The following is a 24444-nucleotide window of genomic DNA, read 5'->3' as shown; positions in this document are numbered from 1 at the left end:
CACTTCCGTCATCATGAAGTGCTTTGAGAGTCTAGTCAAGGACCATCACATCACTCCAATTTGCTTACCGCCCCAATAGGTCCACAGACAACGCAATCGCCATCACACTGCCCTAACCCATCTGGACAGGAGGAATACCTATGTAAGAATGCTGTTCATCGATTATAGCTCAGCATTTAACAGCATAGTACCCTCCAAACTCGTCATTAAGCTCGAGACCCTGGGTCTCGACCCCGCCCTGTGCAACTGGGTCCTGGACTTCCTGATGGGCCGCCCCCAGGTGGTAAGGGTAGGTAACAACATCTCCACCCCGCTGATCCTCAACACTGGGTCCCCACCAGGGTGCGTTCTCAGCCCTCTCCTGTACTCCCTGTTCACCCACGACTGTGTGGCCATGCACGCCTCCAACTCAATCATCAAGTTTGCAGACGACACTACAGTGGTAGGCTTGATTACCAACAACGACAAGACGGCCTACAGGGACGAGGTGAGGGCCCTCGGAGTGTGGTGTCTGGAAAATAACCACACACTCAATGTCAACAAAACAAAGGAGATGATCGTGGACTTCGGGAAGCAGCAGAGGGAGCAGCCCCCTATCCACATTGACGGGACAGTAGTGGAGAGGGTGGAATGTATTAAGTTCCTCAGCGTATACATCACGGACAAACTGAAATGGTCCACCCACACAGACAGCGTGGTGAAGAAGGTGCAGCAGCGCTTCTTCAACCTCAGGAGGCTGAAGAGATTCGGCTTGTCACCAAAAACACACAAACTTTTACAGATGCACAATCGAGAGCATCCTGTCGGGCTGTATCACCGCCTGGTATGGCAGCTGCTCCGCCCATAACCGTAAGGCTCTCCAGAGGGTAGTGAGGTCTGCACAACGCATCACCGGGTGCAAACTACCTGCCCTCCAGGACACCTACACCACCCGATGTCACAGGAAGGCCAAAAAGATCATCAAGGACAACAACCACCCGAGCCACTGCCTGTTCACCCCGCTATCATCCAGAATGCGAGGTCAGTGCATCAAAGCAAGGGACCGAGAGTCTGAAAAACAGCTTCTATCTCAAGGCCATCAGATTGTTAAACAGCCATCACTAACATTGAGTGGCTGCTGCCAACATACTGACTCTAGCCACTTTAATAATGAAAACATTTATGTAATCAATCTATCACTAGCCACTTTATATAATGCTTACATACCCTACATTACTCATCTCATATGTATATACTGTACTCTACACCATCTACTGCATCTTGCCATCTTGATGTAATGTATCACTAGCCATTTTAAACAATGCCACTTTATATAATGTTTACATATCCTACATTACTCATCTCATATGTATATACTGTACTTTATACCATCTACTGCATCTTGCCTATGCCGTTCGGGCATCACTCATTCATATATTTTTATGTACATATTCTTATTCATTCCTTTACACTTGTGTGTATAAGGTAGTTGTGAAATTGCTAGGTTAGATTACTTGTTAGATATTACTGCATCGTCGGAACTAGAAGCACAAGCATTTCGCTACACTCGCATTAACATCTGCTAACCATGTGTATGTGACAAATAAATTTGATTGCCGTATGGATCCAGTGCGTTGCTATGGCACCAGCTAGGTTACGAGCTAGGAGATGAACGGCAGAATTGTCAACACCCCAGAGAGAGAGAGAAAGAAAGAGAGAGAGGGAAAGGGGGCCCTGTGTGAGCCAAGTCCACTTTTAGTCAGGGGATCAGAAACTCTCTTGAAACTGCATAGGGCGTAGGCCTATATTTCTGTTGAGAACTCTGGTGTAAGTCGATACATTTCTCCCATACATACCGATCTAACTGCTGAATAACAGTTAGTGTCAATGAAAGCCCCATTCCATACAAAGGGCGACATTATTTCACACAGGAATTAGTCAAATGTCTACTGTATGTATTATTGGAGCTGTATTGGGGAAGTGTGTGTGTGTATACCGTGTGTGTGTGTGTGTGTGTGTGTGTGTGTGTGTGTGTGTGTGTGTGTGTGTGTGTGTGTGTGTGTGTGTGTGTTGGAGACACTTGTGAGCAGAAGACAGCTGGGTAAATGGTCATTTTATCCCCAGCTCATACGTCAGACTCATATCGGACCCCTATCCTGGACCTCCGAGTATGTAGTGGGATTTCAGTATGTGTGAGTTTGGAGCACAGCTGCTGCAGACCCCCATCTGGACCTGTTCCTCTCTTTTCTCTCTCTCTCCATCTCTCTCTTTTCTCTATCTCTCTATTTTTCCCACTCTCTCTAGAACATACCATGCAATATACACACTCTAGTGATAAAACAGCTGCATTACCAGCCCTGCATGGCTGAGGACATAGGGGAACACAACGAACAACTGAGTCACACTGACTACATATCCTCCACTCTGTGTGGTTTTACTAACTACTAGCTTCTGTTGAAGAACGTCTGGTGTGGTAATATAGTATAGCCTGCTGTCACCACCACTCACATTGGCTAACTCAACAAAGTGATTCAGAGGTGAAAAACCATCATAGGCATTTAAAGTGTCAATCTGCATTTGAGATTGGTAACATTTCTCCAGCCCCAACCCTCAGCTATTTACCATATCAGTGACGGGGTGACAGTGTTGTTATTGTTTGAACAGAAGATTGCCCCTTTAAGGGTACTAGACAGGAAAGAGGGATGTCTGAGGTTACCATGGGCACCCAGGTACAGGTAGGCACCTGCCAGGTCCCGGGGGAGATTGGCACTGTGCCAGAGACAGAGGTGTGTTCTCATTATAAGTTGCATACCTGCATAATGTCTATCACCTGCTGCAATACATATATCACCTCTGATTTCACCATACGTGCCCGTGGTCGGCCCGTCGGCATGGCTGAATTTTAGAATTGCTTTTATTATTATTATTAGATATATATTTTTTGGGGGAGTACTTGTGCGGCCAGAAAAAAAAACCTCTTATCAGGCCCACACAAGGATTTCAATCAGGGATGCACGATATATCGGTAAGCATATCGGAATCGGACGAAATTAGCTAAAAATGCCAACATCGGCCCAATGTCTAGTTTAACGCTGATGTGCAAAACTGATGTCAAAGCTGACGTGCATACCTGTACAACGTAGGTAAATGACATAATGACGCCACGAAAAATATATCGCTACACGTGCAGCGCAGCATTCCTAATCTAGCCCACAATGTCTGCTGTGTGGATCAGGCAGTCAACAAGTCAAGCAGTCATTTGAAAGAGTAAAAACATTTCAGCCAGACAACTCAAAGGTGAAATTCATTAAAGCCAAGATAATGGAATTCATTGCCCTTGACAATTAACCGTTCTAAGTCGTGGATGATATTGGCTTTCGCCAACTGGTTGAGCACCTCGAGCACCGGTACACACTACCAAGTAGGCGCTATTTTTCAGATGTTGCCCTACCAGAGTTACACAGTATTGTTACAACGCACATCCATGAGCTACTTGCTATGGGCGTCACTGCTATTTGCTTAACAACTGACATTTGGACCAGCGTTGTCAGCCCCATGAGCATGCTGAGTCTGACAGCACAGTGGGTTGATAAGGATTTCGTACTGAGGAAAGCCGTATTGCAAGCTCAAGAATGTGCTGGTTCTCATACCGCTCCTGTCATTTCAATGGCATTTGAGAACATGTTTGAAACTTGGAAACATGAACACACTCCTAGCTCCATTCGAACAACTGACTGGAGAAATAAGCTCATCAACTGCGTCTGCAGACACCCTCTGTCATGGCATTGAAACACCTGCTCAGCATAACTGCCGACACAGACCGTGGTGTTAAAACTTGCAAAAGTACTCTATACTAGAGGCTGTGAACAAGCGATTCGGTGGCATTCTCTTTGAGCCTCTTTACTGTGTCACCACCATGCTCGATGCTAGGTAAAAAGACCGCTACTTCGATGGAGACAAGAAACAGGGTTTACGTGAAATGTTAGACACAGCTGGACAGGATGGAAACAGACACAGTGACAGTGAGCACAGAGGAAGCGGACCCACAACTGAAGAGGTCATGGACAGACAGAGCTGAAACTTCCCTGCTTGACCTGTATGATGAAATCCTGGTTGAGAATGAAACGACTGAACAAATGAACACCGAAACAGCACAGCAAGTAGGTGAAAGAAATCGGTTTTGATGTTTTACTGGTGATTGGGACATTCGTAAATGCCAACAAAATACATTTTTGGTCTGTGTGTGTGTGTGTGTGTGTGTGTGTGTGTGTGTGTGTGTGTGTGTGTGTGTGTGTGTGTGTGTGTGTGTGTGTGTGTGTGTGTGTGTGTGTGTGTGTGTGTGTGTGTGTGTGTGTGTGTGTGTGTGTGTTAACTATTTAACTTTACTGGAATGCTTAAAAGGCCGCTAACATTTTTTATATCGGATATCGGTATCGGCCAAAAATGTCATATCAGTACATCCCTAATTTCAATGGCAGACAAATTACATATTTACTGCTCTACTTATGTTGGTAACCAGTTTATAATAGCAATAAGGCACCTCAGGGGTTTGTGCTATATGGCCAATATACCACGGCTGACGGCTGTATCCAGGCACTCTGTGTTGTGTTCTGCATTAGAACAGCCATTAGTCGTGGTATATTGGCCATATACCACACCTTCTCGGGCCTTATTGCTTAATTATATAACGTCCTGGGTAGGGCTGTGGTGGTCATGACATTTAGTCAGTCGGTGAATCTCAAGCAAATAACTGCTGGTCTCACAGTAATTGCCACCGTCAACTAACATAAATACATTTAGCATCTCCTGGTTTCCACGCATAGCTTACAAGTCACTGATGCAGAACTTTGCAACATAATAAAAAAAAAAAATCTAATAAATCCATTTAATATACCCAACACAATCGTAATAAATCTGTGATTTATTTTAAAGAGATCTATTGAAACGTGATATGAAGAAAATGTAGCTTATTTCAGAAGAACAGAATAGGATATTCTGAGTTGTCCTTAAGTTACGTCCTGATCTGGCTATGCCATATGGCTGTGGGCTACACTAATTAATTTAGAAGACAAGATTTTATTAGAATTCTGTGGCATTATTTTATAGTATTACGATACTATGGAACATAGCTGAATAAAATTGAAAGGACATTTTCTCCAAATTATTTCAGAGGGAGTGCGCATATGCAGCTATTCTGTGTTGAGCGGTTAACAAAGAAACAGGTCCTTCTATATGCTTCATTTAGAGTGATTTATTCAACTTTAGTTGTGATACAAACGTTGGGCTATATGTCTTGATTTTTAATACATTCTAAGGCTGCATGATGCGACTCTAATGATGATTGGAAAAAAGTCTCATGAAAGACATGAGTTCTGCTTTGTTTCTTGTGCAGGCTGCACGCACTTCATCATTCACAATTTGGCAAGCACTTTATAATATTCTCACCAGGCCTCTAATTTCCCGGTGGCATCCCCCTTGTGTGGCCGTAATGCCCCCTAAAAAATATCTATGTTTACTCATTTATAAAAAATAAAAAAATATCACATTTCCGTAGGTATTCAGACCCACCTGTATTTGGGAAGTTTTTCCCATTCTTCTCTGCAGATCCTCTCAAGCTCTGTCAGGTTGGATGGGGAGCGTCGCTGCACAGCTGTTTTCAGGTCTCTGCAGAGATGTTCGATCGGGTTCCAGGCTCTGGCCGGGCCACTCAAGGACATTCAGAGACTTCTCCCAAAGCCACTCCTGTGTTGTCTTGGCTATGTGCTTAGGGTCGTTGTCCTGTTGGAAGGTGAACCTTTGCCCCAGTCTGAGGTCCTGAGCGCTCTGGAGCAGGTTTTCATCAAGGATCTCTCTGTACTTTTCTCCGTTCATCTTTCCCTCGATCCTGACTTGTCTCCCAGTCCCTGCCGCTGAAAAACATCCCCACAGCATAATGCTGCCACCACCGTGCTTCACCGTAGGGATGGTATTGGCAAGGGGATGAGTGGTGCCTGGTTTCCTCCAGACGTGATGCTTGGCATTCAGGCCAAAGAGTTCAGTCTTGGTTTCATCAGACCAGAGAATCTTGTTCCTCATGGTCTGAGAGTCCTTTAGGTGCAATTTGGCAAACTCCAAGCGGGCTGTCATGTGACTTTTACTGAGCAGTGGCTTCCGTCTGGCCACTCTACCATAAAGGCCTGCTTGGTGGAGTGCTGCAGAGATAATTGTCCGTCTGGAAGGTTCTCCCATCTCCACAGAGGAACTCTGGAGCTCTCTCAGAGTGACCAATGGGTTCTTGGTCACCTCCCTGACCAAGGCCCTTCTCCCCCGATTGCTCAGTTTGGCCGGGCGGCCAGCTCTAGGAAGTCTTGGTGGTTCCAAACTTCTTCCATTTAAGAATGATGGAGGCCACTGTGTTCTTGGGGTACCTTCAATGCTGCAGAAATTTTTTGGTACCCTTTCCTAGATCTGTGCCTCGACACAATCCAGTCTCAGAGCTCTACGGACAATTCCTTCGACCTCATGGCTTGGTTTTTGCTCTGACATGCACTGTCAACTGTGGGACCTTATATAGAGAGGTGTGTGCCTTTCCAAATCATGTCCAATCAATAGACTTTACCACAGGTGGACTCCAATCAAGTTGTAGAAACATCTCAAGGATGGAAACCGGATGCACCTCAATTAAGTATTTGTGTTTCTGTTCTGAAGGTAACTGTAAAGAGGATATCGTATTGTACCTGCCCAAACACAGCCCTCCCGGTCCCCCTGGGCATAAACACACACATTCAACTCTTTTTAAATCCACTGCCGCTGAGTGTGTGTTGCTGCCAATGCATAAAGAGAGGCCTGGTGTGCCAAGACAAATATAGAGTGGGGTTTCAGTGAGTGACTGTGTGTGTGCGTCACTATTGATGTGCCGCTCCGCGTGCCTAGGGAGTGGCTTCACCCCTCGTCTGATTAATCATACAGTGTCACTAGGCTGACACGGAGAGTGAGAGAAGGTCTTCTGCCAAGCATGAGAGTGATTGCGTGTGACAGTTAGAGACTTGCATCCCAAATGGCACACTATTCCCTATGTAGTGCACTGCACTACTTTTAACCAGAGCCCTACATTGGTTGAAAGTAGTTCTTGAAATAGGGTGCCAATTGGGACATAACCAGAGTGTGAGAGTGTCTGCTTAGGAGGCCAATACTGTAGACCATTGACACTACACCCTGAGAACCATTGATCTGCTGGCCTGGCCTGTCAATGGGGAGCTGACTACATCTACTACAACATCCACTAGACCTCTATGGTCATTCAGCAGGCACTTCACCTACACAGCTAACAGGGTTATGTTCATTATCCATTCACACGTTCTCTCCTTCACTTACACTCATTCATTTAGCACAGACCTTCCTTGATGTTGAGACATGGAGGAATGACCGGCATGTATCTCTGGCAACTGTTTCTTATCGAATAGCGATCTTTTCTCATGGTTATGTGGCAATGCAAGGAAGTCATTATTTCTGTGTGTGCGTGCGCGTGTGTGTGTGTGAATGCGTGCTTGCTTGCGTTCATGTGTATATGTGCACATTTGGCAGTAACGGTGTACTTGCTACTACTTTCCCTCTATCTGCTCTCTGATAAAGAGATTAGACAGAGAGCCGTAGTGCTTAGCTCTCTATTCCAGCTCTTCTAGTAAATCAAACGAGTTCTACTGGTGCGTTCAGGGCATAGCCAGCTAGCTCTTAAATCAGGCCTGGCCAGCCAGAGTTATGACTCTCTACAGGTTGACCCAGTGTGTATGCAGACCAAGGTATTGTGTGGTACTGAGCTGTACGTGGTACCAAGAGAAGTTGGCTCAACCACAAGAAACGCCCGCTGCCCGCTGAGCTCGCTACCTCTACTTAAAAGCTCAATGCTTTCACCCTCTGTACTTCCTACCTCTCTCTCTCTCTCTCTCTCTCTCTCATTTTCTCTCTATCTCTCCGCCTATCGCTCTCTTTACTCTCGCTCTCTCTTTTATACATATTTATTAGGATCCCCATTAGCCGATGCTAATGGTGACAGCTAGTCTCACTAGGTTCCCTCCCATAAGGAAAAAGACTTTACAGACAGAATACTTAGAATTTACATACATTCTCTGTCTCTGTTCCCTTTCTCTCTCCTTCTATGAGCCAGAGAATATCTAGGAGTTTCAATTGAGGTTACACTGCAAAGAAAAGTAACCTAAAATGACTGATGTCCTCACACTAGGCCTGTGTGAATTACACTTTATTAAGCTTTTGTACTTTGAAAAGCTGCTCTTCATGAATTTGTAGACAGTCAGACACAGTTAGGGGTGTGTTGTCTGAGAGCTATCCCACGATGGCCTGGACCTGCTCCTGGACCTGCTTCTGCTCCTGCTCCTGGACCTGCTCCTGGACCTGCTCCTGCTCCTGGACCTGCTCCTGGATCTGCTCCTGCTCCTGGACCTGCTCCTGGACCTGCTCCTGCTCCTGGACCTGTCTGGATTGCTCCTGCTCCTGGACCTGCTCCTGGACCTGCTTCTGCTCCTGCTCCTGGACCTGCTCCTGGACCTGCTCCTGCTCCTGGACCTGCTCCTGGATCTGCTCCTGCTCCTGGACCTGCTCCTGGACCTGCTTCTGCTCCTGCTCCTGGACCTGCTCCTGGACCTGCTCCTGCTCCTGGACCTGCTCCTGCTACTGGACCTGCTTCTGCTCCTGGACCTGCTCCTGGACCTGCTCCTGGACCTGCTCCTGGACCTGGACCTGCTCCTGGACCTGGACCTGCTCCTGGACCTGCTCCTGGACCTGCTCCTGGACCTTTTCCTGCTCCTGGATCTGCTCCTGGACCTGCTCCTGGACCTGCTCCTGGACCTGCTCCTGCTCCTGGACCTGCTTCTGCTCCTGCTCCTGGACCTGCTCCTGGACCTGCTCCTGCTCCTGGACCTGCTCCTGGACCTGCTCCTGCTCCTGGACCTGCTCCTGCTCCTGGACCGCCCTGGATCTGCTCCTGCTCCTGGACCTGCTTGGACCTGCTTCGCTCTGCTCCTGGACCTTGATTGCTCTGACCTGCTTGCTTGGACCTGCTCCTGATGCTTGGACCTGCTCCTGCTCCTGGACCTGCTCCTGGACCTGCTCCTGGACCTGCTCATGCTCCTGGACCTGCTCCTGCACCTGCTCCTGGATCTGCTCCTGCTCCTGGATCACGTCTGCCTGCCTTTCAACAGCCCATCCTCCCCATTGTCACACTTCCACAGGAAAGGGATCAAATACCCTCACTGCTAGACACACACCGTCCCTGTTAAACCCTGCGTGTGTGTGTGTGTGTGTGTGTGTGTGTGTGTGTGTGTGTGTGTGTGTGTGTGTGTGTGTGTGTGTGTGTGTGTGTGTGTGTGTGTGTGTGTGTGTGTGTGTGTGTGTGTGTGTGTGTGTGTGTGAGAGAGAGAGAAAAACAGGGACAGATAAAGAGAGAGCGACTGCTAGAGAAATACGTAGGGAGAGAGTATTATGAGGTCAGCAGCACACTGCAGTTTAGATAGGTCTTTATGTGGAAAATGTTCACGTGTTTTGAAGGTGGGGTAGTGATAGAGGTTATTGTGTCCTGGTAAATGTGCCACCCTGGGACCGCTCTGACCTAAAATGGAGCTCGCTCTCTGTTTCGCTCACACTTTCTCTTGTTTTTCTCTCATTCTTTTTCTCTTTCCACTTCTTTCTATTTTTAACTATTGTCTCCCTCTCTGTTTCTGTATTTCTTTCCTCCCACAGTCTGTCTGCCCTACCATAGTGTCCTGTTGCTTTAATGTTATTTGTCACTGATAAACTGTGAATGATAAACACTCTGCCAACCCCTCTCTCTTTTTCTTTCTCTCTCATTCTCCCCCTCTCATTCCCTCCCTCTCATTCTCCCCCTCTCTTTCTCTCCCTTTCATTCTCCCCCTCTCATTCTCCCCCTCTCATTCCCTCCCCCTCATTCCCTCCCTCTCATTCCCTCCCTCTCATTCTTCCCCTCTGATTCCCTCCCCCTCATTCCCTCACTCTCATTCTCCCCCTCTCATTCCCTCCCTCTCATTCCCTCCCTTTCTTCTAGCCCAGTCTTTAGGCACCCAGGATTAAAACCCTTCCTATCTTCTGTAAACTCTGTGGTCATCTGCATTATGATCTGTAGTTTAGTTATTGTAGGGGCAAATTCTTTACTGTTCATATGAGTTGTGATCTGTACTGCAGTTATTGTACGGGTATACCGAAGATGTGGATGTTGATTATGGCAGCCCCCCGCACCTCTCTGATTCAGAGGGGTTGGGTTAAATGCGGAAGACACATTTCAGTTGAAGGCATTCAGTTGTACAACTGACTAGGTATCCCCCCTTTCCCTTTTCCTTTACCTCTTTACTGTTTTCCATGGAGAGCGAGAGATAGGTAATCAACTAATCTGTGGTCTCAGGCCAAGCTGTGGAGTAAATACACTGTGAGAAAATACTGGTCTTTTCACACAAGACCACTGCTTGGCTATTGTTAGGGGAAATATTTCAGTAAATGAGCTTTTACACTGCGATTAAACCCAATGAGTTTAATCAGATTTTCTAAACTCATCTTAATTTCTCTCAGATCAACATTCATAGGCCAGAGCCCTTGATCAGGAGAATTGCTCTAATCAGTGTCTGTTATGACCTAGTTAACCTAATAGCTTTTTACTTTAAGTTTCATGCAATCTTTAGAATGCAAACTGTTTCCAAAACAGTAAAGAATGAGTAAAAAATATATTTTAAAAGAATGGCAACTTCTTCATTCCTCCATTAATGATGTATGTTGTTTTTACTTCCTGTAATAATCATGTGACCTATGACCTCTGTGTTCCAGCCCAACATTGGTCGTCTGGGGATCCCCCATGGACCCTCGGGTGAGAAGGTGGCTGTGGTTGCTGTGGACGACTGTGACATCGCCATGGCAGTTCGCTTTGGCAACCAGATCAGCAATTACTCATGTGCTGCCCAGGGCACCCAGACCGGACAGAAAAAGTGAGTGTCTCTCTCTGTCTCCCTCTCTCCCTCCCCCTCTGTCTTCAGGTTCTTTCCACTACCTTTAGTGAGACTAATATGTGTTAGGCTAATAGGAGTCAGTGTTGTAACTGCAGGACTGATTTTCAGTCACCTTCATTACACCAGATTACCTTGCCTTTCACTCTCTTAATCTCTCAGGATTGACATGCTCTCAATTTTCAGACAAATCTCTCTGAGCCTCTTACACAGCCTAACATGGCTTAACCTTTACAATTCTATCTTTCAGACGTTTACTACTGCAACTAATTGTTTCTGTATCTGAAACCAAGATCCTTTTCAAATTAGGGACATTAGGCAAGGCAGCAAGCTAGAACACATTTAGGAAAAGAAGAAAAACACATCAAAGGAATGAGGTAATGAGGCTGCATTCTTTCAGAACCGGTCGCTCCAATATGATAGGCTCAGAGCTCTTCTACAGTAAATAATGTGGCTCCGTTTGACTCTGAGGTCGACACCCGGGCTTTTAGGTTCGATCTTTGACGAAAAGGAGTGAAAGTTACGACGCACGCACACACATCTATCTTTTTACCTGTCTGTCGGTCAGACCGCACCCTAGCTGCTTCCCCTGAAGTGAGAGGCAACAATTGTGTGTGAGATACTCGTTCAACACATACTTTGAGGGACACCACAGTTCATGTGGCATTTTTAGACCATATGACGTTGCACTTTTGCCGTATTGAAATGTATATTTTTTTTTCAATGTTATGCTTTGGTATTGCGTCACAATAATTCACATTAAACCCTGGCGTTTGATGTTTATAAGTTTAGAGGCTTGTGTGTAAGCCTGCATCTTTGCTGCCTGCTAAGTCTTCTGGGCTGTTGTAGTGTTAGAGGATGAGGAATGAATCAAGCTAGCTAGCTGGGTTACAGTGGCTTTGTCCTTTCAGTCAACAAGGCATGTGACAAATAACCTTTTGCAGGGTAACCATACTACTCACACCACCAGTACCCTGGAGTACCCTGTAGTCCCCTTTAGAAAACTTAGGAACCTTTGAGGAACACTTTGGTGTCTGTCACAGGCACTGTGTATTGAAACGTTGGTCCTGTCGTTGCATTCATTTGAAAGAAAGGGAGTTCAATATAGAGTGTGACTTTCGTTTTCACTTAAGTCCATTAACCATCAGTTGCCACTTTGTTGGTGCATCTTTTGTTCCTATTCCTATGGGGACTGGGGTGCCATTTTGGATCCAGAACCATTAGATGAACTCTGAGCTACAAGTGCCATTTTGGCTCCGTTCTGACCCAGTTTCCTGTACTCTCCCCCTGCAGATCATTGGACCTGACAGGACCGCTGCTGCTGGGTGGTGTTCCCAACCTGCCCGAGGACTTCCCTGTGAGGAACAGAGACTTTGTGGGCTGCATGAGGAACCTGAGCATCGACAGCCAACCCACCGACATGGCCAGCTTCATCGCTAACAACGGAACCACTGCAGGTAACAACCTTTTTTTGTTCACTCGTTGTTTGCCGGTTTGTTTGTCCGTCCGTCCGTCCGTCCGTCCATCTAACCATTCATTCATTTTATTCATTCATACATCTATTCATTCATTCATTCATAGATACAGTGAGGGAAACAAGTATTTGATCCCCTGCTGATTTTGTACGTTTGCCCACTGACAAAGAAATGATCAGTCTATAATTTTAATGGTAGGTTTATTTGAACAGTGAGAGACAGAATAACAACAAAAAATCCTGAAAAACGCATGTCAACAATGTTATAAATTGATTTGCATTTTAATGAGGGAAATAAGTATTTGACCCCTCTGCAAAACATGACTTAGTACTTGGTGGCAAAACCCTTGTTGGCAATCACAGAGGTCAGACGTTTCTTGTAGTTGGCCACCAGGTTTGCACACGTCTCAGAATGGATTTTGTCCCACTCCTCTTTGCAGATCTTCACCAAGTCATTAAGGTTTCGAGGCTGACGTTTGGCAACTTGAACCTTCAGCTCCCTCCACAGATTTTCTATGGGATTAAGGTCTGGAGACTGGCTAGGCCACTCCAGGACCTTAATGTGCTTCTTCTTGAGCCACTCCATTGTTGCCTTGGCCATGTGTTTTGGGTCATTGTCATGCTGGAATACCCATCCACGACCCATTTTTAATGCCCTGGCTGAGGGAAGGATGTTCTCACCCAAGATTTGACGGTACATGGCCCCGTCCATCATCCCTTTGATGCGGTGAAGTTGTCCTGTCCCCTTAGCAGAAAAACACCCCCAAAGCATAATGTTTCCACCTCCATGTTTGACGGTGGGGATGGTGTTCTTGGGGTCATAGGCAGCATTCCTCCTCCTCCAAACACGGCGAGTTGATTTGATGCCAAAGAGCTCCATTTTGGTCTCATCTGACCACAACAATTTCACCCAGTTGTCCTCTGAATCATTCAGATGTTCATTGGCAAACTTCAGACGGGCATGTATATGTGCTTTCTTGAGCAGGGGGACCTTGCGGGCGCTGCAGGTTTTCAGTCCTTCATGGCGTAGTGTGTTACCAATTGTTTTCTTGGTGACTATGGTCCCAGCTGCCTTGAGATCATTGACAAGATGCTCCCGTGTAGTTCTGGGCTGATTCCTCACCGTTCTCATGATCATTGCAACTCCACGAGTTGAGATCTTGCATGGAGCCCCAGGCCGAGGGAGATTGACAGTTCTTTTGTGTTTCTTCCATTTGCGAATAATCGCACCAACTGTTGTCACCTTCTCACCAAGCTGCTTGGCGATGGTCTTGTAGCCCATTCCAGCCTTGTGTAGGTCTACAATCTTGTCCCTGATATCCTTGGAGAGCTCTTTTGTCTTGGCCATTGTGAAGAGTTTGGAATCTGATTGATTGATTGCTTCTGTGGACAGGTGTCTTTTATACAGGTAACAAGCTGAGATTAGGAGCACTCCCTTTAAGAGTGTGCTCCTAATCTCAGCTCGTTACCTGTATAAAAGACACCTGGGAGCCAGAAATCTTACTGATTGAGAGGGGGTCAAATACTTATTTCCCTCATTAAAATGCAAATCAATTTATAACATTTTTGACATGCGTTTTTCTGGATATTTTTGTTGTTATTCTGTCTCTCACTGTTCAAATAAACCTACCATTAAAATTATAGACTGATCATTTCTTTGTCAGTGGGCAAACGTACAAAATCAGCAGGGGATCAAATACTTTTTTCCCTCACTGTACATATATTTTTGTTCATCTTTACTCAGGTTAACTGTGTTGTTTTTTTACTGCTACCGATTGACATCTATTATAACCCATGTAGGTTGTCCTGCCAAGAGGAACTTCTGTACTAAGGATTTGTGTCAGAACAGAGGAGTGTGTGTCAACAAGTGGAACACCTACAGCTGTGACTGTCCTCTGGGCTACGGGGGCAAGAACTGCGAACAAGGTGAGGGTGTGTGTAGCTGATGTGAAATGGCTAACTAGTTAGCGGTGCACGCTAGTAGTGTTCAATCAGTGATTGCTCTGAGACCTAGAAGCAGTTGGATTTTGGTTGAGCGATAGGTAACAGTGCTTTCTGAGTGACTGTTGTCAATGTGTTCAGAGGGTCCCTGGTTCGAGTCCAGGTTGGGGCAAGGAGAGGGGCGGAAGCAATACTGTTACATACGTGTGTGTTTCAAGATGGCGTAAGGACTGCAGCTGTGCATGTTACAGTGAGGGTCCCTCATATTGAATATCTGGGTCGACATCTGTATGCGTCAGTTTGAACAGGACTTGTTTGTGTTACAGTTGATTGCATAAGGAAGTGAGGAAGGACACTGGAGTAAATGTGGCTGTATTTTCAGATAGCGATCAAGCAAGGTGTGAGTGCGTGTGTGAAGGAAGTGTCTTTTCAGATAGCGATCAAGCAGGGTGTGAGAGCGTGTCTATGTGAAGGAAATGTATCTACGGAAAGATATCCAACAGGAATCTGAGTTGACTGATCATTTCTGACTCGTACACGTCAAATCAAATGTTATTTGTCACATGCGCCGAATACAACAGGTGTAGACCTTACAGTGAAATGCTTACTTACAAACCCTTAACCAACAGTGCAGTTCAATAAATAGAGATGACAAAATATTTACTAAATAAAGTTACAAAAAATGGAATCAATCAAAAAGTAACACAATAAATGTACATAACAATAACGAGGCTCTATACAGGGGGTACTGGTACAGAGTCAATGTGGAGGCTATATATAGGGGGTTACGGTACAGAGTCAATGTGGAAGCTATATACAGGGGGTACCGGTACAGAGTCAATGTGGAGGCTATAAACAGGGGGTACCGATACAGAGTCAATGTGGAGGCTATATACAGGGGGTTACGGTACAGAGTCAATGTGGAGGCTATATACAGGGGGTACCGATACAGAGCCAATGTGGAGGCTATATACAGGGGGTACTGGTACAGAGTCAATGTGGAGGCTATATACAGGGGGTACCGGTACAGATACAATGTGGAGGCTATATACAGGGGGTACCGGTACAGAGTCAATGTGGAGACTATATACAGGGGGTTACGGTACAGAGTCAATGTGGAGGCTATATACAGGGGGTACCGATACAGAGCCAATGTGGAGGCTATATACAGGGGGTACTGGTACAGAGTCAATGTAGAGGCTATATACAGGGGGTACTGGTACAGAGTCAATGTGGAGGCTATATACAGGGGGTTACGGTACAGAGTCAATGTGGAGGCTATATACAGGGGGTACCGATACAGAGCCAATGTGGAGGCTATATACAGGGGGTACTGGTACAGAGTCAATGTGGAGGCTATATACAGGGGGTACCGGTACAGAGTCAATGTGGAGGCTATATACAGGGGGTACCGATACAGAGTCAATGTGGAGGCTATATACAGGGGGTTACGGTACAGAGTCAATGTGGAGGCTATATACAGGGGGTACCGATACAGAGCCAATGTGGAGGCTATATACAGGGGGTACTGGTACAGAGTCAATGTGGAGGCTATATACAGGGGGTACCGGTACAGATACAATGTGGAGGCTATATACAGGGGGTACCGGTACAGAGTCAATGTGGAGGCTATATACAGGGGGTTACGGTACAGAGTCAATGTGGAGGCTATATACAGGGGGTACCGATACAGAGCCAATGTGGAGGCTATATACAGGGGGTACTGGTACAGAGTCAATGTGGAGGCTATATACAGGGGGTACTGGTACAGAGTCAATGTGGAGGCTATATACAGGGGGTTACGGTACAGAGTCAATGTGGAGGCTATATACAGGGGGTACCGATACAGAGCCAATGTGGAGGCTATATACAGGGGGTACTGGTACAGAGTCAATGTGGAGGCTATATACAGGGGGTACCGGTACAGAGTCAATGTGGAGGCTATATACAGGGGGTTACGGTACAGAGTCAATGTGGAGGCTATATACAGGGGGTACTGATACAGAGCCAATGTGGAGGCTATATACAGGGGGTACTGGTACAGAGTCAATGTGGAGGCTATATACAGGGGGTACTGGTACAGAGTCAATGTGGAGGCTATATACAGGGGGTACCGGTACAGAGTCAATGTGGAGGTTATATACAGGGGGTACCGATACAGAGTCAATGTGGAGACTATATACAGGGGGTACCGATACAGAGTCAATGTGGAGGCTATATACAGGCGGTTACGGTACAGAGTCAATGTGGAGGCTATATACAGGGGGTTACGGTACAGAGTCAATGTGGAGGCTATATACAGGGGGTACCGATACAGAGCCAATGTGGAGGCTATATACAGGGGGTACTGGTACAGAGTCAATGTGGAGGCTATATACAGGGGGTACCGGTACAGAGTCAATGTGGAGGCTATATACAGGGGGTTACGGTACAGAGTCAATGTGGAGGCTATATACAGGGGGTACTGATACAGAGCCAATGTGGAGGCTATATACAGGGGGTACTGGTACAGAGTCAATGTGGAGGCTATATACAGGGGGTACTGGTACAGAGTCAATGTGGAGGCTATATACAGGGGGTACCGGTACAGAGTCAATGTGGAGGTTATATACAGGGGGTACCGATACAGAGTCAATGTGGAGACTATATACAGGGGGTACCGATACAGAGTCAATGTGGAGGCTATATACAGGCGGTTACGGTACAGAGTCAATGTGGAGGCTATATACAGGGGGTACTGGTACAGAGTCAATGTGGAGGCTATATACAGGGGGTACCGGTACAGAGTCAATGTGGAGGCTATATACAGTGGGTACCGATACAGAGCCAATGTGGAGGCTATATACAGGGGGTACTGGTACAGAGTCAATGTGGAGGCTATATACAGGGGGTACCGGTACAGATACAATGTGGAAGCTATATACAGGGGGTACCGGTACAGAGTCAATGTGGAGGCTATATACAGGGGGTACCGATACAGAGTCAATGTGGAGACGATATACAGGGAGTACCGGTACAGAGTCAATGTGGAGGCTATATACAGGGGGTACCGGTACAGAGTCAATGTGGAGGCTATATACAGGGGGTACCGATACAGAGTCAATGTGGAGACGATATACAGGGGGTACCGGTACAGAGTCAATGTGGAGGCTATATACAGGGGGTACCGATACAGAGTCAATGTGGAGGCTATATACAGGGGGTTACGGTACAGAGTCAATGTGGAGGCTATATACAGGGGGTACCGGTACAGAGTCAATGTGGAGGCTATATACAGGGGGTTACGGTACAGATTTAATGTGCGGGGGTACAGTATAGTCGAGGTCATTTGTAAAGTGACTACACATGGATAATTAACAGCGAATAGCAGCAGTGTAAAAACAAAGGGGGGGGTCAGCGTAAATAGTTCGGGCGGCCATTTGATTAGTTGTTCAGCAGTCTTATGGCTTGGGGGTAGAAGATGTTAGTGAGCCTTTTGGTCCTAGACTTGGCGCTCCGGTACCGCTTGCCGTGCGGTAGCAGAGAGAACAGTCTATGACTTGGGTGACTGGAGTCCTTGACAATTTCTTGGGCCTTCCTCTGACAGCGCCTAGTATATAGATCCTGGATGTCAGGAAGCTTGGCCCCAGTGATGTACTGGGCTGTTTGCATTACCCTCTGTAGCGCCTTACGGTCAGATGCCAAGCTGTTGCCAAACCAGGTGGTGATGCAACCGGTCAGGATGCTCTCGATGGTTCAGCTGTAGAACTATTAGAGGACCTGAGGATCTGCAGCAGCTAAATGTTCATATAATAGTAAAACTTAGAACTTAGCCTGAAGAGCTGTTGTCTATTTCACAAATGAGATGAAGACCAACTCTGACTCATATCATTGCCAGGATCAGGAGATGGGAACACACACGTGGACCCTGTGGTTGCTCCGTTGTTGTTGAGCCAGAGGGTTTACATGGAGCAGACCACAGAGCTCCTGTAGTGTATATACAGTAGCAGTCATAACAGTCTTATATACTCTGGTGCTGATGGATGTGTGATAGTCAGTGTGTGGTTACACTGTTACAGCTTGCCCTGTTTTGATCCTGACTGTTCTGTTGCTCATATCCCTCACTAGGGATGGATGGATGGGGTGGGGGTGTGTGTGTGTGTGTGTCTAACATGCCTAATGATAGCGCTGTATGCTTGTATGACAGTGGTTTACTGGTTTTGTGGTCAGGTCTTGTGTAAGGCCAGGAGAGGGGTCGCTGAAATGGTGTGTGTGTGTTCCTCTGAAAGGGTTATTGTAAGTGACTCACTCTGTGCCTGTCCTGTCTCGCACACAGAGAGATCTCACGCTAAGTCATCAAGGGAAGCTGTAGTGTGCGACTATGTGTGCGCCTGTGTCAGCATTATGTCATAAAGCAATGTCTTTATTTGGGAAACTATCCAAGGCCAAGGCAATAGAACCAGAACACTTGCCAAATATATTGTTATTTTTACCTGAGTGAAATGAATTCTACAATATGACTATGGGCAATAGTCGTACTGAGTTATACAACAGTAAGCGGATGGCTTTGGTTTAACCTCTAGGGCCTGCTTCCAAACAATTAGAAAACACACACACATTGATATTTGATTAACTATCTCCACCTAGTCTGGGCTGGATGGCTGTATGAGGTAGCTGTGTAGTGATGCCAGGCAGCAGATTGAGTATCTCTAGTTGGACTTAGGGACAGAAGTAACACGGAGGGTTTGTTGCTGTTTCACTACTTGTTGACGAGCTGAGTCGAAAGTAGAAACCATAGATAGACGTTATATCATGGGTACAGACAGCACGGGAACCATAGATATCATCATATCACTTTTAGAGCGGCAAAGGACACCATAGACATATCAGTGGTACTGTAGAGGCGCAGCAAGGGAAGTATGACGAGACAGTCGATTTGTAGTTCAGGATTTCCCAGACGCATTCTGCGGGGTTGGACTGTAGAGGCGCAGCAAGGGAAGTATGACGAGACAGTCGATTTGTAGTTCAGGATTTCCCAGACGCATTCTGCGGGGTTGGACTGTAGAGGCGCAGCAAGGGAAGTATGACGAGACAGTCGATTTGTAGTTCAGGATTTCCCAGATGCATTCTGCGGGGTTGGACATATGTTGTGGTTTAGTTGACCTGTGTGTTTAGGTTAGTGTGAAGGTTTTGTGTGAGCTGGTGGCTGTCCTCCACTCTCCACTGTCTTATGAACTGTATCTTGAAGGAATCCAACTCCAAACTATCTTTGGTGTTGTTTTTTAATGCATCGTTTAAATCTTTTGACTCTTTCCAGGCACTGCGAATGAGCAATGTATCATGTGAAAAAAGAGACACAGACAGGGCAGCGGTTCAGGAGCTAGTCCCCAGCATCTTCTGAGTGTGTGTTTTGTCAGGTGTGTGTGTGTGTACTCTGTGCATCAGTAGAAATATGTGCCCTGCGGAGAAGAGGGGGATCGAGAGAGCTTAGCGCTTCAGTTGTCTCATAGGGAACAACCTAGGCTATGCTGACAGACATACTGTTATACTGACTGACTGACTACAGCATCTGTTTGGCTGCAGGGCTAGTGGGTGCTCTGGAGTGTGATGTGTTATACTGTGGGCATGTTTGTCAAAGAAGGATTAGTGTCCTGTATGAAACAAGGTAATTGACAGTAATGATGTCTTGTAGCTGAATTAGACATGGAGGGGTGGATTAGTTACTGTAATTATTCTCCCTGGAAGAATACAAAAATACAAGAACCATTCTGTATGTCTGACATACTAAGCATTAATGATGGGGTGGAAAAATGGAAACAGTATGCATATGGAGATATTGTTTTTGGACGATATTATATCGATAATTTGACTCCAGGTTATCGATGTGTAAAAATACAAATGTTTTTTTTGGTTTGCTAGATAGCGTTAGCTAGCACTATTCGATTGTACCTGCGCCAAAACTCTGGTATTTTTCATCCTATAGCTTGTTCTCTTCTTTTTAAATAGTGAGCCAACGTGCTTTCAGCACTTTTATTTCCATGACTGATCAGAACACATTTTCTCATGTCCTCTCATCTCTCTGTAGCAGACGTAAAGAGAGCAATAGATTTAGAACATCAAATCGCAATAAAAGTATAAAATCACAATTCAATCGTGAGAATCACAATACATATCGTATCGGCACCTAAGTATCATGATAATATCTTATCATGAGGTCCCTGGCAATTCCCAGCCCTACAAAGCAGGTGATGTGTATAACCCGTGACTTGCCTTAATAGCAGTGATTATTGAACATATTATGCGATTCTGATCTGTATTATTCTCCTCCTCTAGCGATGCCGTCCCCGCAGCACTTTGACGGCCAGGCCCTGGTGTCGTGGAGTGACCTCGACGTCACCATCGCTGTGCCCTGGTACATGGGCCTGATGTTCCGGACGAGGCAGGGCACTGGCACGCTGATGCAGGCTACCGCTGGAGACTTCTCTACTGTCAATCTACTGGTGAGTTATTGCACCCGCACAATAACAACAACAGAGCGAGTAGACTGCCTGTGTGTAGTAATTCTCTCTCTCTCTCTCTCTCTCTCTCTCTCTCTCTCTCTCTCTCTCTCTCCCACCCTTCCCTCAGATAAGTGATCAGTACGTGAGGTTTGAGGTGTTTCTGGGATCTGAGCGGGTAGCGTTGCTGGGCTTCCCTCAAGTCAGGGTGAACGATGGGGAGTGGCACCATGTCCTTGTGGAGCTGAAGAGCGTCAAAGACGGCAAGGACATCAAGTACATGGCCCTGGTGTCACTGGACTACGGACTGTACGAGGTACTGAGCTGAACGCATACACACCAAGACACAGACACAAACACACACGTACGAACACACAGCAAATCTTATACTCTGCGTGTGTCTGTGTGTCTCCAGAGGTCTGTGGAGATAGGTAATGAGCTGCCAGGTTTGAGGCTGAGGGCTCTGTATCTGGGAGGATTACCAGGAGAGGGGAACCACGTCCACGATGGCTTCACCGGATGTATGCAGGTCCGTTTTAACAGTAACCATGTCTGGATTACATTAGTCTTCACAACATAAAGTACTGTAGCCCACTGTATGTATACACCAACCTGTGTGTACCTGCGACTCTGGGACCGAATGGAGAGGGTGTGTTCTTTCCCACAGGGTGTGCGTATGGGTGAGACGTCCACCAACGTGGTCAATGTGAACATGCTGCTGGGCTTTAAGATTCACGTAGAGGACGGCTGTGACCTGGCTGACCCCTGTGACTCGAACATCTGCCCTGAGAACAGCCACTGCAGCGACGACTGGAACACACACACCTGCGTCTGCGACCCAGGTAACACACTCATACGCACGTACGGGCGCACATACACACACACACACACTGTAGTAGACACACACACGCCTGTGTCTGCGACCCAGGTTACACACACACACACACACACACACACACACACACACACACACACACACCTGCGTCTGCATCTCGTCTCATACCATTCACTTGCTCTGAAAGATGTTTACCATAGGAATGTTGTTTTGTAGTCTTCAGCTTTGAGTTTTTTATGACTGTGTATAATTCTGCCATGTTGTTGAAGACCTGCTGACCAGATGTCTCTCTCTGTGACCTGTGTCCTTTCCCAGGGTACTTTGGGAGGGAGTGTGTTGACGCATGTCACCTCAACCCCTGCGAGCACGTGTCCACCTGCGTCCGCAAGCCTAGCTCCTCCCATGGCTACACCTGCGAGTGTGGACAGAACTATTACGGACAGTACTGTGAAAACAAGTAAGACCTAGCCGCTTTGTGCAACTGCCTGTGTAAGTGTGTGGGTCTGTGTGTGTCCTGGTTTGGCTCCACAGTGCGGGGAAAACACACATTCACATGCCTCGAATATCAACACAACATCCGATTTGTTTTTATGTTAGTCTAATCAACCTCTGCTCCATTACCTTCCTCTCTGTCTTTTACAAAAATGCGCCTCGCCATTCATCTGCCTGGCAACAGCCTCTACTTTTACTGGCCTTAACTCAAAACAGTCCTTCTCCAGCACCCGGTGTAAGACTGCTGGTAATGAACCCCAGATGTGGCTGTTCCCAGACCTGTGATCTGAGCTCTCTGGGGGATTTTTTTCTTCCAAAACTGATCCCAGATCTTCCTTTGATTAGAGCAGGAATCTGGCGTGAGAGTCAGGAGCCAGAGGGTTAGATGAAACCACTGTGTGTTGTTCTAGACATGAACTGGGTCTTGTAACAAGTGTGTGTGTGTGTGTGTGTGTGTGTGTGTGTGTGTGTGTGTGTGTGTGTGTGTGTGTGTGTGTGTGTGTGTGTGTGTGTGTGTGTGTGTGTGTGTGTGTGTGTGTGTGTGTGTGTGTGTGTGTGTGTGTGTGTGTGTGTGTGTGTGTGTCTGCCTGCCTGCCTGCGTGCGTGCGTGCGTGCGTGCGTGCGTGCGTGCGTGCGTGCGTGGGTATGGTTTAAATGCAAACGGGGTCAGTAGCAGGTGAGTGTATGTGTGTGTGTGCCATATATAACGGTAAGCCGAGCCTCAGGCTTGGCTATAATAGGTTCTGGCCATAACTGGCACCTGTAGTACTGTAGTTATGTAGCAGTAGCCAGCTACATACTGTACTTCTGACTATTCCTCTGGGTGGAAGATTGGATGTCAATTCTTTACCCACTGACCTTTGACCTCCTGACTAAGGCAGGATGTGGGACCCCCTCATGCTTCAGTGCTCCTCCATAGGTGTTTGGTCTCCACCTGCACTGCTATTCTGCTACTGACTACCCTGCCCCTATTAGAACCCCCTATCTTACCCCTCTATCAGCTCAGAGACATGAAGGTGTTGGAGAGCGAGTGTTTGACTCACTCACTGTGTTGTCTCTCTTCCAAGGGATAGAAGGTTTATACTAGATTTGTGATGCAGTTGAATGCATTTTTGTTGTTAAGCGATATTGTTATACAGCAGGTATGTGATGTGAAGGGTAAATGCTGTCTCCTTTCTATCTTTCTTTTTTCCCCCCATTTTATTTCCATTCATTATGTGCTAAACTTAACTAAATGTGTTGTTATTGTGTGATGTGTCAGGGTTGAGAAGCCGTGTCCTAGGGGCTGGTGGGGGAACCCCATGTGTGGCCCCTGCCACTGTGACATCAGTAAAGGGTTCGACCCTGACTGTAACAAGACCAGTGGAGAGTGTCGCTGCAAGGTAAGAAGATAATCACTGTTACTCTTCTCACAGGCTAATGCAGCGTTTCTCAAATGTTTTTTTGGACCCTCTCTATGCCTTTTGAATTTTCTGTGGCCCTAAGATGAATCTAACTATGTTTTCTCTTGAAGACCCCCGATTGTAAACTATGACAAACCTAGTAGGAATTGACCACAACTCCCAAAATAGGTCCCAAATCAACCAAGACTGTATGTTGTAGGCTTAGTAAGCTGACCGTAGCGGAAGGTGCTAATTGCTAACTTTCCCCCATCTTCTTCTTTCCCCAGGATAACTACTACCAGCCCAAAGATGAGGACACCTGTTACCCCTGTGAGTGCTTCCCTCTAGGGGCCCACTCCCGTACTTGTGACCCCCACACCGGACAGTGCCCCTGTAAAGCCGGGGTCATCGGACAACAATGTAACCGCTGTGACAACCCCTTCGCTGAGGTCACCGCCACCGGTTGTGAAGGTATGTGGAAGGAAATGGTGCACATGGAATTGTTTGATACTCTTAACTGTGATCTTGAGAGCCTGTGAGGGCATTCTGTCTCTCCTTTATTCTGTCCTTCCTTCCTTGATGTGATCATTGATCTCACTCAATTTGGATTCATGAAAGCAAGGATTCCTCTTATCCAGACATGTCAGATCAGTTATAGCGCCGAGGACTGGAGGAAGGATTCATCTTCAGAGTATTTGAACAGAACCTCTTCCTCCCTATAGTCTGGTTCAAGGCCTTCCTTCTTTTAGAGCCCGCTCTAGCTTCAGTAAAGAACCACAGTCCCCATACCATATCTGCCACCTAAGTGCTTCAACCCAACCTTGTGGCTTACTGTATAAAAGGACTTCAAAGAGTTACAATTATG

The 24444-nt window shown here is 46.5% G+C and overlaps 1 protein-coding gene across 4 annotated transcripts in view; it reads left to right on the top strand.

Moving 5' to 3' along the window:
* Positions 1 to 24444, top strand: part of celsr1a (cadherin EGF LAG seven-pass G-type receptor 1a) — a 138554-nt gene that overhangs the window by 93609 nt on the left and 20501 nt on the right. For all 4 annotated transcript variants that reach the window (XM_045699674.1, XM_045699671.1, XM_045699672.1 and 1 more), the window contains 10 exons: positions 10804 to 10961; positions 12273 to 12436; positions 14254 to 14379; positions 20707 to 20873; positions 21001 to 21186; positions 21286 to 21399; positions 21538 to 21712; positions 22021 to 22162; positions 23459 to 23579; positions 23867 to 24050. In XM_045699674.1, coding sequence (XP_045555630.1) covers positions 10804 to 10961; positions 12273 to 12436; positions 14254 to 14379; positions 20707 to 20873; positions 21001 to 21186; positions 21286 to 21399; positions 21538 to 21712; positions 22021 to 22162; positions 23459 to 23579; positions 23867 to 24050 — 1537 coding nt within the window. The remainder of the gene's footprint in view (positions 1 to 10803; positions 10962 to 12272; positions 12437 to 14253; positions 14380 to 20706; positions 20874 to 21000; positions 21187 to 21285; positions 21400 to 21537; positions 21713 to 22020; positions 22163 to 23458; positions 23580 to 23866; positions 24051 to 24444) is intronic.

This window comes from Salmo salar, chromosome ssa17, assembly GCF_905237065.1.
Source record: "Salmo salar chromosome ssa17, Ssal_v3.1, whole genome shotgun sequence".
Lineage (NCBI taxonomy): Eukaryota > Metazoa > Chordata > Actinopteri > Salmoniformes > Salmonidae > Salmo > Salmo salar.
Note: the sequence above shows the minus strand (reverse complement) of the source record. Positions and strands in the feature narration are given on the sequence as shown.